General features: G+C 41.5%; 1 protein-coding gene and 1 long non-coding RNA gene across 5 annotated transcripts in view; one reads left to right on the top strand and one right to left on the bottom strand.

Annotated features, from left to right (window-relative positions):
- The window catches only part of LOC307041399, a 91,281-nt gene extending 84,931 nt beyond the window's left edge, over positions 1 to 6,350 (bottom strand). The window contains exon 1 of the long non-coding RNA XR_013808744.1: positions 5,751 to 6,350. This is a non-coding gene — a long non-coding RNA (uncharacterized lncRNA). The remainder of the gene's footprint in view (positions 1 to 5,750) is intronic.
- The window catches only part of agbl1 (AGBL carboxypeptidase 1), a 181,334-nt gene that overhangs the window by 85,606 nt on the left and 79,575 nt on the right, over positions 1 to 16,153 (top strand). For all 4 annotated transcript variants that reach the window (XM_079684749.1, XM_079684750.1, XM_079684751.1 and 1 more), the window contains 3 exons: positions 2,462 to 2,670; positions 7,923 to 8,088; positions 8,600 to 8,676. In XM_079684749.1, the coding sequence (XP_079540875.1) occupies positions 2,462 to 2,670; positions 7,923 to 8,088; positions 8,600 to 8,676 (452 nt within the window). The remainder of the gene's footprint in view (positions 1 to 2,461; positions 2,671 to 7,922; positions 8,089 to 8,599; positions 8,677 to 16,153) is intronic.

Consider the following 16,153-nt stretch of genomic DNA (forward strand, 5'->3'; position numbering starts at 1 on the left):
TAGATCGTTGACTTTAGTCTAAGTTATCTCATGTAAACAAGTATTTCCAAGGCACACCTTTTATATGATCATCATAAAAAAACAAGAGAATAACAGGTATATGAAATAATTCCAACTCATACTATAGGACAGTAAAACAAAAATACAGTTTAAAAGGGGAGTGATTTGTAAAATATGCATAAAGAAAAAGTAGGTCTGTTTTAAACAGTGCTGTTTCACATGGGTGTTGTTTAGAGATGTGTGTGTCCATAGATTTAGTCCCTAACTTTGCTCTCAAAATGCACCAGATAGATGCATTTAACTTCAACATTTAAATTCTAATAAAATAGAAACCGAAGACTGTGGTTCCGTTATAAACATCAAAATATTGTCCGCGTATAGTGACATTTTATTTGTAGGGTAGTCTGTATGAATCTCTGTGTTGGCTCGGATTGTTTCGGCCCAGGGCTCTAATGCAAGAGCAAACAGTAGAGGACTAAGTGCACGTCCCTGCCTTGTTCCCCTTTGCAGGTTAAATGGTTCTGAGATAGTCCGGTTAGTGAGGATTCTTGCATTTGGATTGGTGTAAAGCAACTTAACCCACAAGATGAATCCTGTTCCAAATTAAAAAAATTCTAGAACTTTATATAAGTAGGACCATTCCACACAGTCAAAGGCCTTTTCCGCATCCAAACTTAGGTTAAACAAATCCCCTTCCAGCTTTATGGAAGAGTACATAATATTGAAGAGGCGTCTGAGGTTATGAAATGAATGTCTGTTTGGAATGAACCCAGTTTGGTCAGGGTGTACCAGTTTAGCCATATGTGACCTGCTCCATCGAAATCCTTCGCATTGACACATTTGGAGTTGTATACACTGTTGGAAAGAGGACATTCCTAGCTTTCTAATAATATCAGGATTGTTTTTGTACTCCAAATATTAAGCAAAATATGTCACATTATATAATGACTGTCACCAGGTCATCATTTTGAGAAAAAGGCCTTTAAAGTTTCCTCTTCTCTGGAATCCATCGATCTGATTGATTATTAGCATGAGCAAATGATCAAAATACTACGGAGGGAAGATATTTTGGTTTGGATTACTGGTCTGGGGGAAGCTCGCGAGTGTGTGTGTGTATATTGGTGGAGCTCTATGGCACAGGCTATGATAAACGTACAATAATATACAACAACCTTTCATTGGTTCTATCTCATCAGAGTACCTGGTGCTTGTACTGTGTCTACCGGCAACTACTCTTCAATTCATGTGAATAAGAGCGCTTACTGTAGCAGAGCATCCACAGAGAAGTGATTGTGAGTCAGCAAACATTGTCTATCCCGTCATAACTTTAGCTCTTCTTGTTCTATCCACAGTTTTTCTCATCCCCTTGGATACATTCTGTATGGTGACAGTTTAGAGAGTCCCTAATCCATAGGGCTCTGAGCTTTTCATGATTTATGCAATATCCTAGGCACTGCATGTCAAAGTGCCAATTTGCAGAGAACATCAAGGGGACTGCGTTCGCTTATAAACTAGAACATCGAAATGAGCCTGCTCTCAGTGTTCCACTTTGATCTATAATGCAATGTTTGGAATGAACATAAAGGCAACAATTACGCTGATATCAAGTCATATTTGTAGAAAGATTTTCCTTCCTGGCGACTAATATTTAGGTTACAGTTTCCCACAAACTGTATTAAGTAATACACTCTAGTGTTGTAGAGAAAAGGACTATAGCTGGAAATTTTATGAAGAATGAAAATAAGCTTTCATATTCAGTTTTGAAAAGCCTTAACGTTTTTTGAAGCAGCATGTACAGCCCTTATTTTTGCAAAGTTGTTGAAGTTGTTCTAAAAACGTTTCTAGACTAAATAATGTCTTTATTAAAAGGGTGTTTATATGTATCCTTAGAAAGCATGACTATTCTCGCGTTAGCATGACTATGCTCATTTTCTGCTACCCAAATTTAGCACTGCACTCCTGTTATATTGCCTGATCCACGTTTGATTTACATAAAAAAAACCAGATGCACCAGAACCAGAGATATCATCTATTTGTTCAACACCTTCTTGCTTGTCATAACTTGGAGCCTACATTACCCACAATACAACTTGACCATAATGTAATACCAGCAGAGATGAGCGGCAGCTACAAAGGGCTCTCTGCTTTTTGACTCCACTCCTTGAAATTAGTATACAAAACTGTAGTCTTCAGCCGACCCAAGTGAAGCCAAATCCCCAGGAAGTGAGCTGGGCATTGACGCACGTTTTCGTAGTGGTGGTGGCAGTCTGTGTCCTCATTTTGGCCCAAAAATACTTTCCTTATTGACTTACATTCAGAAATGTGTGTCTGTAAATCAGCCTATAATTATTACTAAGGTAGATTTGTGTCCAATCAGCCACTTTTGAAGTAGTTCTCACCGGTAGACTAGTAGCTACTGATGCTTTTCTCTCCCTCCTCTGTGTCTGTGTCTCTCTCACAGAGGCTAATGTGTGCTGGGTGGTATCTAAGGGTTACATCTTTGGCCTCCTGCGGCTCTACGAGGACTGGCACAGCAACGGAGCTCAACATGATGCCATTCCTATCCGCCACTCCCTGCTGCGCTGCCTCCATAAGGTCACTAACAGTACTGCAGGCAGACAGGCTTTCATGTTGCATGGAGGCATCAGAGTGCTCTACGAATCTACGCAGGTAAAGTTCAAAGTCTTATAGTATATTTATTTAGAGTCTGTGATGCTGGGATATAGCGGGGGGTTACGTATTGTAACCCTAGTTCTATAAGCACAGGCGGAGCCCTCTACTGGACTCTATGGGTACTACTCTCATCAATGATATGCGAGCGTTCACACACTGAAGTTGTATACATGTAGCCGGCCAATCAGGGCAAGCCTACCTGAATATGCACGCATATAAGGCAGCTAAACCTCCTGACTGTCATCCTACACCGTCTTCAGTAAGTGGCATAGGAAAAACAGGGCCCCTAGGTAGAGGGCTCCACCTGTGCTTATAGAACTAGGGTTACAATACGAAACCCCACGTTCTATCTCACACCGGCTCCGCCTTCCACTGGACTCTATGGGTACAGTGGGTGGAGCCCCGATGGATAAACGCCCTGTCGCCCTACAACATCAACCCACCACACAGCTACCGCACCCCAACTTCCTATCATCCGGTTGTGACCGTGGAGAAGTCGGGGCTGCAGCTTACTTGGCTGGGTAGAGCCTAACGGCCCGTCTACACTACAGGCATGAAAAAATCTTGAAGCTGGGCGTGTCTGAAGCTTGGCGATTTTTTGCGAGCAACCAATCACATGAATCTCCCGCCCCCGACATACAAAGCAATAGCAATGTTAAAACGAAGTAAACTGGATATAAACTCTCCAAACAGGCGAAAAAACTATCAGTTTCACCCACTGTCTCTGCCACCTCCCTCCATGCCTGGTTCCTCCGGTTTGTATCCCGGTAAATAGTTCCAGTCGTAAAGAACCGGGTGATTTGCTACCGTAATATCTCGTTTGGAATATGAGGAAATGAACTGCGGTCTGGCTCTCCCAGCTTGCACGCGGTTTGATTGGCTGAGCTTGCACTGGCGGGATTTGCATAAACGGAATTTGATTGGCTGATGCCGATAGATGCTCGTGATGCTTGCAAAGCCATGCCATGCTCCCCACAATGCAGTTCGGCGAAGATTAAAAATCTTCTACGTCACCCCATTCAAGTGAATGGGCGAAGCGTTGAAAGCATTTTTTGATGCCTGTAGTGTAGACGTACCGTAATTGGTCTGAATAAGCCCATAGCTCCACGCTGCAGGTGCCAGCGCAAGTGACTATACACTGTGCAATACGTTACTCAGGTCCCTAAGGAGGATGGGGAGAACGTAAGTGCACCATGTCCCCCACACTCACACACGCTTACCTCGTGTAGAGTGTGCATGGACCGTAGTGAGGAAGGCTCTCCAGACCAGTATGGGGCTTACTGCGAACCACGTTTCCCAGGTCCCTAAGGAGCATCGGACAACGTAAGTGCATTATGTCCAAGGGGGTTGGATACAACTTACTCACCCACAGCTCTCCTCCTTTCACCAGTCCTGTGTTGCCCCAGTAAGCACCAACGATGAAAAAGGAGCCAGACATGTCTAAGAGATACTTACCTCATGAACGGGCCTGGCGTAGACCAAGACGCCGCCGTGCATAGGTGGACGACTAAAGCCGTCTAGCTGTATAAGCCTCGACCTGGAAGAACTCCTTAGGTTCTTGGGGACCGAGGAAGGGTTCGGTCTGAGTGTCGCCCCGCTACGGTGACCACAAACCAGAAGGCAACTCGGGTGCACCGATAGAGCGGTCAATTCGCATACTCTCGGCAGAAGTCAAAGCAAGCAGCAAAGCTGTTTCTTTTTGCTTCTCTCTCTCTTAATGATAGTGCCTACATGGAGGAGGGCTCCAGAGGCTCAACGGTTCAGTAACCAAAGCCTCGAGCACCATTCTTTTATGGCAGTTCCCATTGCGGGGTGGAGACATGCACCACTGGGCGCCGTCTCCTGATCCCCTGCAAAAAAACGCTTCATAAGCGATTGGCTAAAGACTGGTCTTCCGCCAAATCCCACATGATAGGACGAGATGGCTGCTACATACACCTTGACTGTGGCATGAGCAAGCCCCTTGTCCGCCAGTAACTATAACTAGAATAGAATAGAGCCCAATGTACCGGACAGAGGCTCTAGACTCCCTTCCTCGCACCACGTCTGTCTGTCCTCTAACAGAGTGGCACGTAGCCTGCCCTCCTTCCCGATGGGGCATACACCTCGCTCTTGATGGGGGCATACCCCTCGCTCTTGATGGGGGCTGCATTGAGCAAAATCCCCAGATACCCCACCTCCTGGTGAGGCATGGGACTGCTATTCTTTCAATTGACCGCAAACCCCCAACTTGGTTAGGTGTAAGATAAATTGGGCTGTGTGGAACATCTGCCCATTCCCTGGACCTGCCCATGAATATGAGGTCGTTGAGATCAAATAAAACCCTCATGCCATGGTCGCAAAGCGGCTGAAGTGCTGTGGTCACACATTTGCTGAACGTGCTTGGGGACAGGGAGTAGCCGAACAGTAGTCTGTTGTACTCGTAGGCTATCTCGCCTTCAGTGGCTGTCGCCACAACGCCTCCACACTAGGGATGTTAAGATTCACCGATTCGCATCGGTGCACCGGCATAAACATTCAAGATGCGAGTGCACCGGTTGAAAGAGTGCACATCGGCTAAAGTTTGGGTTGAACTCGCGATGCATCGATTGAAGCGTCTTTGCATCAGTAAAAAAATGATTCATGAATATAAAATCCTGTCAGCACTCTGCACTTTGATCTTTGCTTCGCACTACGGAGGCCGAGAGTCTCAGTTATCAACACACATGGAAGTCGAAGAGAAAGAGAAACACAGCGCAACGAAAAATACCTACAAATCAAACGTTTGGCAACACTAGGGGTTTCACAACTACCAATATTTACTAGTCGACTAGTTTTTCAAAGTAGTAGTCGACTAGTCGTTACATCATAATAGAGACACACAAAGAGAGGTTTACAACTGTATTTTCTATTGGAACTCATACAGTAACATTAAACACTGCATTTTAATTTGTGTTACATGGCTGAGTAAATAACAAACACTGGACTCACCAAAATCAACAGCAAAAAACTCTTGTTTACATAAATGCCACGTAAATCCAGTGCGCAACAGCACATTGCGCAACACTTTATTCGCTGTCCTCCACGATAACGTCCACCTTTCCATATTTTTGGTTTGAACACCAACGCATCGACATGTGAGGGAAGGAGGCTTGACTGCTTTCGGGTGACAGTGTTGCCCGCCAGGGAAAAAACCCTCTCACTCGGGGTGCTTGTGGCTGGAATAGCCAGGTAGCTCCTCGAAAGCGGGGGAAGCGGTGCACGTTTTCTGCCCACCACTCCAGTGGATTATCCATTGTGGGGATATGCGGTGTCCGCTGGCAGTAATCCCGTAGCTCATCATCCGCATCACTGTTGACCCGTGTTTTCTTGCTGTTCGTTTGCCTCTGTTCAGTGCTGACGCCGGTCCGTTGCTCACTGGTGCTAGCATTACTGCTAGTGCTAGCTGTCGGCAGCGGGTGTTTCATCTTCAGATGGTTGCGCATAGCAGATGCATTTGTATTGTACTTCAGTACAGCTGTACACAACTGACACTTCACTGTGGAGTTGGTTACATCTTCGTTGAAGTACTGCCATACATAAGAATGTCGGACGTGTTTTGTAGCACTTTGCAGCACCTCGTTTACCTCCATTTTTTCCACGACTAGTCGACTAGGGCCTACAGCGCCGACTAGTGGTAAAGGTAGTCGACTAGTCGATTAGTTGGTGAAACCCCTAGGCAACACTGAAAAATCCCTCGCAAATTGTAAACGATGCCGTGCCGTTTTAAAGTAGTACGAGGAACTTAGCGACGCACATAAAGGGGCGACATGGGGTCTGCGGCTGAAAAGAAAAACCTGAAAGTTAGACGTATGAGTTAAATCACTCAGTGAGGTGTTATGTCAGAGAGAGTGATGTTTAGTTTACAGCAGCCTGTGACTGCCAATAATAGTTTAAATGTCTTCCTTACAATTGTAAGCAGTTAAACCTGTTTGTGAAAGGTTATTTGTATTCTTTATTGTTCATATAGAAACCACACCACTGCTTTCTGCTCACTGGTGAGTTAGCCTATGGATGAGTGTTAAGCACATCAGGCTGGCAGTTGTATGGGCATTGCACTAGTTGTTATTTGCACATTGTTAATCATTAGGCAATGCATCCTTAAATTGTTTAACTGTGAGGTGTTATACAATTGTACTGTACTCTGGAGAGTTTTTTAAGGTAAAAAAAGAAACAGCATAAAGGGATGTGCAGTACTAGTAGAGAGAACCAAATATGTAAAGCACTTTTTTGTTAATTTATGATTTGCTGCATATAAGGAATAAAACAAAAATCGTACCATATTGAATTGTATCATTATTTTGCATCGTGTTGAATCGCATCGTATCGCATAATGTTGAATCAAATCGTGTCGAACTATATCGAAACAGGGCTGAATCGTCTGGTCTTTCGAATGTATCGTTAATGTATCGTGGCAACGTATGCATCGCATCGGCCTCAGTGATGGAGATGCACATCCCTACTCCACACACTGCCACATATCTGGCAACGGGGGCGAAATGAAGGCTGGCTGCGCCGGGCGGACTGTAGAACCCCTGGCGGAGGCGGCTCACCGGTTTCCGCGGCAGTGGTTGGGGAGCGGTAGCCCTACACGCTCCTCCGCCATGGTCATCACCAGGGGAAAGTGAATGGCACCATATCCTGGTCCCCCAAACACTCGAAGCAGAGGTGGTTGGGATCGGCGCCCGCTATTAAGCCAGGGCACGAAGGACAGGCCCGAGTCTTTAGAAGTGGCGACTTCATGAAGGTATGATAACTTCTTTCTTCTTCTTTCAAACGTTTTACTTTTCTCTGTCAGGTGTTGTCCTGCTCGCTGAAGAGAAAAGGATGACAGTCAGGAGGTGTAGCTGCCTTATATGCGCGCACATTCAGGTAGGCTCGCCCTGATTGGCCGGCTACGTTTATACAACTTCAGTGTGTGAACGCTCACGTATCATTGATGAGAGTGGTACCCATAGAGTCCAGTAGAAGGCGGAGCCTGTGTGAGATAGAACATGTAGTCTTTTTAAAATCCATCAGACAATAATACTCTTATTTTTGGCTTTACTGTTCCACAATGCAACACGCAACGGACAGAGAGCTTTTAAAGCTGGACAACCACATCAAATGTGTAAAGTGTGGTTAGATCTCACAGCACAAATGCATGCAGTTTTTTGCTGTTAGAACATTCCATTGACTTTCTATAAATCACTATATTACCTGAGTTTTCATCCGTGTTTGCTTCTCTGCAGTCATGTTTGCTGAGTAAAGGTCTAGAGTCTCTGGTGGAGCCGTCTTTGCAGCTCATGAGGAAGTGTCTTCCTACAACTCCTCTACCACTGACTTCAGATCAGTCTGCATACACCTTCCCCCTGCCTGGGAGAGCACACACTGTGCCTGACATAGAACCAGAAGCAGGTACAGCGTCACTATGAGAGCAGCTACTCACATCATTTGTGGATTTGTAAAATAACGACAAAAAACATAATGAATACAATGTTGAATGCAGTATTGTCCTTTTTGAATAGTTGTAGGTAATATTGCTAAAGTTTATCCTTTTGTATTTGTATTTTTACTAACATGTATTTTAATGTAGTGTTGTCCATATTCCTAGTGGCATACAGTGGAACAATGATTTTACATTTTCAAGACATCTTTCCCCAGCTTGAAATTATTCTATGTCTTTGGCTTTGATTCTTACCATCTGAATTCCCTTTTTCAAATTGGTGGTTATGTAATGTTACTGGTTTGCAGATGTAAAAACTGTCAAATGTAAAACATGTTTACAGAATTGCCTCTAATCAGAGCAGCAATACATGTGCTACTAAGTTTGACATGATTGGTTGGAAAAAGTAAATCAATAAAACAACCAATCACAGCCATAAAACCGAACGCTGACATTGGCTGCTCTGTTCCCTATTGTATCCAGATATGAGAAGTGAAGCGATTGATGATGATGATGATGATGATGATGAGGAGGCTGAAGATAACCCAAAGCCAGACTATGTAAGTGACAATTAATGTAGCAGAATTGGTCTGAATGACAGAAAAAACACATTCTGATAAGATTTTACGTAACATAAATACTGCATTAAATCATACTCCTGAAAAATAGTTGAAGTGTGTTAATTCTTTTTTCGAAACGATATGACTTTCACCCAGATTGTATGTCTCCATGCACCCACAATGTGTTTGGTAACTGCTGGGAAAGTACTGCAGTAAATGAGGTGTCCCCTAAAGATTAGTAAAATACGAATTTATGAGAGTCTTACCAAGGAGACTAGAAATAAGGGGATTCAAAAGTTTAATGCAAAAAAAACAACTGCATAATGTTCACAACCTCTTATAAACTCATCGTGAAAAGTCAAATAGAAAAATGCAAACAAGTCCGCTGATTTTCCTGAGGCCAAAAGACACACAACTAAAATGGTACTGGGGTTATTATGAGTACACTGAGATGTGCATGATTTACTCATCTATAATATAAGATTTACATAAATGACTGTATCCACTTTCAGGGCCGGACTGGGACAATAAGTCAGGCCGGGAATTATACACCCAGCCAGGCCACTACCAGTTTTCTTTTGTGCAATTTTCCTGGATTTATTTGTCAATATTTACAGCATTTCTGCCCATAGTACGGAGCCCCCTAGGGGACATGGAGAAGAAAAAAAAGATTATTTGAAAAAATATATATATATAAGTTTTGCGAGATATCGCAAAATCCCGTTGCAGTTTGTAGACGGTCCCTAAGCACTCCTCTCCCTCCTCAAGCTGCAGATTGTGACCAATTCTTGATGTTTAGCTCGGATGACGGCACGTATCAAACTGTTCTGATAAAAACGACTCTGTAGCTCGTTGTCTACCTTGCTATGATTGTAAAGTCATGTTGTTTGTATTTTTACAACGTTATGTTCATGAGTTATTGATGATCGAAATGTTGGACTTAAATGCATCAATTTGGTGCATTTTCAGGGGGAAATAAAGAGACTACACCCATATGCAGGGCCGGCCCTTGGCATAGCAGTATAGGCGAATGCTAAGGGCGCATCAATCAATGGGGGCGCCAAAAATAAATAAATATTTCTTAACAACACAATTTCCAGATTTTGGATCAACAAAGTACATCTTATTATCTTATACTAACAGAACTATGCCTATATTGCGTACAGCGCCCATAAACTATGGTGCAAACCCCCCCCCCAAAACCAAGTTGAACCGCCCCAGCCCCAGTAAAAACCAGAGGTTTATGTGAAATAGTTCTTTTTTGAAATAATGGTTTTAGTGTGCAATTATAGGTTTTAAATGTTGTATTTGTGTTAATTTAAAATAAATTAAACTCCTAAAAAACGTATACAGCTTTTATTACCATTGGAATTTACTGTGTAAGCGGCCGCGGGGGGGGAGAGCTTTAGAGAGCTCTCTCCTGAAAGACTGAGCGGCTCTGATGACCTCAGCTTAGTGAGGTAAAGGCCCACCTTTATATGATCATTATAGTTATATGATCATTATAGTTATACAAAAATAAGAGAATAGATTTTTATCTATTCTCTTATAGTATACAATACTATATGACAGTAAAAAAAAGTTGTTATCAATAAACAAGAATACAGTTTAAAAGGGGAGTGATTTGTAAAATATCCATAAAGAAAAAGAAAATCTGCTTCCAGTTCTGTTTCATATGGATGTTGAGAGATGTTTCCATAGATCTCTTAATGTTGCTCTCAAAGTGCAGCAGATTGATGATTTTAACTTCAATATTTAAAAAAAAAATCTTCCCAGGGGAGCATGCCCCCGGACCCCCCTAGAGGAGGTGAGGTCCACCCCCCACTTAAAACATGCTCAAATAGATAGGAAACTAAATTACCAGTCTCTCAGTCTGACAGGAGAGGACTCCAATCGAGGGCATTAGTGTATGATCTGTATGAAAGTGGCAGAGTCAGACCCACATTTGCGCAGCGTTGCATTCACAATACATACATAAAGAAAAAAATCCTCAGGCCAGCAGGCCACTTAACAGGCCAAGCCATCGGGAAACCTCCCGGTTCTCCCGATGGCCAGTCCGGGCCTGTCCACTTTACTAAAGGAGTAACCAGTTTTTTGTAAACAAAGTTTTGGCGAACAGTCCAAATACATTTTAGCCTGTAGATATTACTAATGTTAAACGTAATTAAAGCCAGTCATTACATAAATAAATGCCCTGCTTTCTAGGCAACGTTAGCTAGCTAACGCGTTACCAACTTGACTCAATAACACTGACAAAAGCATTTGTTTAATTGTACACCCGACAGGCACACAGCAACCCCCAGGACACAAAATATATTTTTGCTAAATGCCAAATTAAGGCCAAGTATCTATTCCAGTGTTTTCCCTACTGTACTGTACTTAACTAGTGGCAGACCGCTAATTAAATCCTGCGGAGCACTGCGGTAAGTCCATTAATGAGACAAGTGTCTGTAGTTAGTTCACAAGTCTGTAATAACCATAAAGTCTGAGGTAATAACAACAGAAGAGTAGTGTATGTTATATAAAGTCAGTTTATCAAGTGAAGTGAAAATAACGTTGTCAGTAGCCTTCACGACATGAACAGCTTGGTAAAGCACGTTACGCTAACGACAGGGATTCTGTGTTTTTATGAGGGAATCTGTTAAACGGTAGTCTGCTACTCCTTTACCTTCTACTTGTGCTCCCAACTACCACACGAGATGACTACATGGTTAAAGTGCTTGTCTTGTCTTTGCTTGTGGGCCAACCATTTTTTAATAGGATTTTGGTTGGTGCTGCCTGTGTTTTGCCTACCAGCTACTGCGTGTCGTCACCATTGACACCAGCTTGGTTACTTTATATTAACAGTAATGAAAGCTTTCCCTGCCTTCCATCAACATACAAGTTAGAAAGGTTTTTGTACAGCTATCAGTGCCATAAATAGTTCTTAAATAGCCGTGCTTCAATAAGCATTGACAGACAAATGTGCTCAATAGAATAGAAAGCCTTACGTTTTAGGTTAGAGTTGTTATTATAAATATATTCATGTCAAGATGAGGGACGCACATAAAGATTAGTCGTCTGAAAGGAGACAAATCATTATTCTGTTGTTGTGCCCTGGGCTCTGCTATTTTAATGTATCTCTAATTGTTTGTGCATTAATGGTTTTGCATTATAAATAGTGCAATCTAAATGTAAGAAACACAGCTCCTCTGTTGGAGGTAAAGACAGCGAGCAATAATGTATGGCACCATAAATGAAATTACTTTAGAAACAATATAATTAATATGCATATATAGTGTTGCTCTGCTCTCAGGGGATTATACCGAATGTTAATCATTAATATTTGCAGGATAGAGGCGGCATCCATCAGCCTCTCTCTGTTATCTATTATAGATGATGCTTCCATAACTCTCTTATTCTGATTTAAATGACACATTATAATCTTATTTAACATAAATATGTTTTATAAGCTGAAATATAACAGCAATGATTAGTTTGACAAGATCATCTTAACTCAAGGTCCAACAAAAAAACAAATTCTAGGGGCTTCCATACCAAACTTGATGGATTTAATCGTCATACATAGCAAAAATGTGAGAATGAATATGAATTGTATTTAAATGTAAATTGTATTCACATGGAATAAGCAGAGGGCCCCATCTTAAACAAAGAACACATGTTTGCCAATCAATGTAATCCCAGGTATTCAAAACTATTAATTGGGATTATTAAATGACTTATTACAACCAATAATGTATATGTCAGTATTTAATAACAAAAAAATAAAAAGTACTGCTTTAGTCAGTCAAGAAAATCTAAAAATATCCATGAGAAATACATGTCTAGATTTGGTGAGTCATTATACCCCTATTGTGATTTTCACAGGTTTTATTTTACTTAAAAGGTCAAAATGTATTTTGAGGTGTTTCACATAAGCTTGAATAAGGATTTCAAAAAGGAAAAGCTATATACTAAATGGAATACTCTTTACACTTTTACTTTGACAGTCCAAGTTGGGATCTCTTTTCATAAAAGTAGCTTACTCAATGATACTTTATAATAATAAAGCTATGTTACAGTTGTTTTGCGTTTCCAATTTAATACATTTATTTTTAAAACAGCACCACACAACAACACTGCCGTGGCTCTGTGCACCATCCTATTTAAAATGTTTTCAAAGTTGGTAAACCTACTTATTAGTGTCACGATAAGCAGAGCAGGGTGGATCCAGATGCAGGAGAACAAATTCTTACAGAAACCACTTTTTTTTTTAAAGGCCTTCTTCAGACAAAGCAAGGCATTGCAAAGCTGAACAGAACTTCCCAAGAAGGACAAACACTGACAAAAACTGCATGTGTATAGAACGTCAGGTTGTTGCAGACCTAATGGCGTTCATGTGAAACTAATAAGTCCAGGACAGACAATCTAAACTAGCAGGAAAACACACAAAGACAGAGAGAAAAAAACAGACATTACACTTCGGCATTTGGGACCTATGTAGCATTTGCACTTGCATTCTTTCTTTAAGCCCGCCTCCAAATGGGGAAAAGAGGGAAAATAACTCATTTATGAAATGTGGTCGCAAATGATTTTAATAAGGACCATTCAAGAGTTTATCCAAGCTAGTTGATTTATGCAAACAAAATATCTGCTGATTTAAGGACTTCCCCTTCCAAGCCTATGTCAATGAAAAAAATTCTTCTGGGGGCTTGTACTGGATCCCATTGGTGGGTACAGATTGAACAAGTCTGTGTTCTGGAACAATGATACTAACTCTGTAAACCTAACTGTCATGACAACTCAAGCACCACACTGTTGTTCAAATAGATCCTTTGTGCTGAGGTTCCCCTCAGAGACAAAACCATCACAAGTAAGAACATTGTGAGTGCTTTTATTCTCTCTTGAGTAATATATAATCAAAATGTCAGTAAACAGGCAGACTGCCAGTGACTAACATGAGGCCAATATGAGAGAGCGCAGGATATTTATGGAGTAATATGTGTGGAAGGAGCTCTGTTCTTCTTCCTCTTATTAGGCAGACACTGCTCATTGGACAGACTTGATTTACATACAATGATTTGTTTATCGTGACTCAGTTACTGACTAATGCTGCAGTCCCAGTGTGGCAGATGTTCTTTGTTTTCTACAGGGGACTGTCAATAACTATGCCAGCAGCAATGGTGCTAAGTGCCACCCACAACACCCACTGATACTGCCTATCAGAAAATGTTCCATTTGTTTTCCACATTCTCGCTGAAGTAAGATATGGGGCATTCTACCGAATTGATGCAAAGTGCGGTCCCACAACAATTTTTTTTTTAACAAAACAATTAATATTCAGACATAGATATTTACTAAGAATATGTTATGGTCTATTTAAACATAAGGAATTCAATTATATAGTGATAAGCTTAATATATACAAAAACATAATTTATAGGGTACTTTCTATTGGGAAGTAGCTGTCCCCAACCCTGACATCTACATTTCATGTTCTGTAAATAACACTTAAAACATTTTATTTTATTTTGTTGAATGGTGTATTTAGAAGAACTTTATGATTACATTCAAACAGAAGTTGGAATATTTATATTTATTGTGAGTTAAATGTTTTAATAAAAAAACTATACTCAAAAAATCATGTCCCCAGTTTTCATGTCACTACCGAAACACAAGGGGTTTTAGTCCAATGGCTGAGCCTGGTTTTTAGCCACACCCCTGCACTTTTGACAAGGCAGTGACACTGCATCCCTGTCCCTCATGGCTGAATGTGTCACGATTCTTATGTCATGTCACGGTTTTAGTTTTGTGTGTCTAATGGGTTTTGTTTTGCTGTTCTTTTCTCCCTGTGTTTTCCTCCATGTCGTTAGTGTCCCTGGTGTGTCTGATTGTGTTCACCTGTTGCCCTTGTGTTTCTCCTTCCCTGCCCGGCTGTTTCTCGTCTCGTGATTACCCCTCCCTGTATTTAGTCTTGTCTCTTCCTGTGTTCGGTGTTGGTTCATTGTTTGTCTTTCAAGTCTCCCTTCATGTTGGTCACAGTCACCTTTTGTTTGGATGCTACCTCGTGCTACAGTACTTGTTCATGGATTCATGTTCTTTCAGTTTTTGTAAATAAAGCCATGGTTCCGGCTCCAGAATTGGCCCCAGTAGCCATGGTCCCGACTCCAGCTTTTGTAAATTAAGCTCGCTTCCCTCCTCAATCTGCATTTGGGTCCTATTTTTCCCCAACCCTGACAGAATGGCAAGTAGCTATATCCCATACGTTTGATAAAAATTAGAAAATCGGTGTGTAAGAATTGTCACTCCCGAACACATATTATCTTCAATTAAGTAAACTTTTTCTGAGTTTTATGCAAAGTATTAGGTTTTTATTAGGGCTGTGAAGTTAACGCGTGAACGCAAAAAAAATAACGCCACTAATTATTTTAACGCGATTAACGCATGTGTATTTTTTGTCCTTGGCCGCCCCGTAGCTTCAGAGCGCATCAAGTTTAAAATACAATCTACAAGCTGATGCTGACAGCCCCGCTCCTGCCATCCGCTTGCGGCAGACCACACTTCCACGCTCACCGGCAGGCACCGACTGGCCATCGGGAGGACCAGGATGGTGTGTGTATGTGTGGCGCGAGCGAGCACGGGCATACCTTACGTATATTGTTGTTAGCATCTGGTGCTAGCTAGCTGCGCTAACGGATATAAGGAGCTTTTTCAATGAAAATAGAGGAGCGACATTTCGCCGACAACCGCGCCGAGCACTTGACTTTATGCAGGCAGCCAGACAGTGGGACATTGCACACTCAGCACGGATAGTGATAATGATTGCAGCGTTCACGCAGCTCCCGTTCGAGCATATGCCTTGAGTTGCACATAGCTCCAATGATCCATCACAGTGTCTCTCCACACAAACACACACACACACACACACACACACACACACACACACACACACACACACACACACACACACACACACACACACACACACACACACACACACACACACATTTACATTGTATTGTATGAGAGAGGTTCCAGGTTGAATTGAGGCGAATATTTGTAATGTTCAGAGGTTGTTATGTTTAATATTCATGAGAATATTTGTCATTGATCAAATGATAATAACAAACATTTGCATAAAGCATATTTGTCCACTCATATGTTGATAAGAGTATTAAAAACTTGAAAAATATCCCTCTAAGTATCATTTAGAACAGATAAAAATGTGCGATTAATTTGCGATTAACTATGGACAATCATGCGATTAATCGCGATTAAATATTTTAATCGACTGACAGCCCTAGTTTTTATGTGTGTAAACCTCTTCAAAAACGTGTATGCTAGCCATGTACTTGCTAGCATTCTTTAGTTATGCTCAATTTTAGCTAGAATACACACTACTGAAACATATGGTTACGGTAGTGACAAAATGGAATGGTAAGCAGATAAATCCCATAGTTTTGAAATAAGTGTGTTTTAAAGTCTGAAAATCAGTGTGT

Source organism: Notothenia rossii, assembly GCF_949606895.1.
Source record: "Notothenia rossii genome assembly, chromosome: 5".
In the NCBI taxonomy this organism is placed as follows: domain Eukaryota; kingdom Metazoa; phylum Chordata; class Actinopteri; order Perciformes; family Nototheniidae; genus Notothenia; species Notothenia rossii.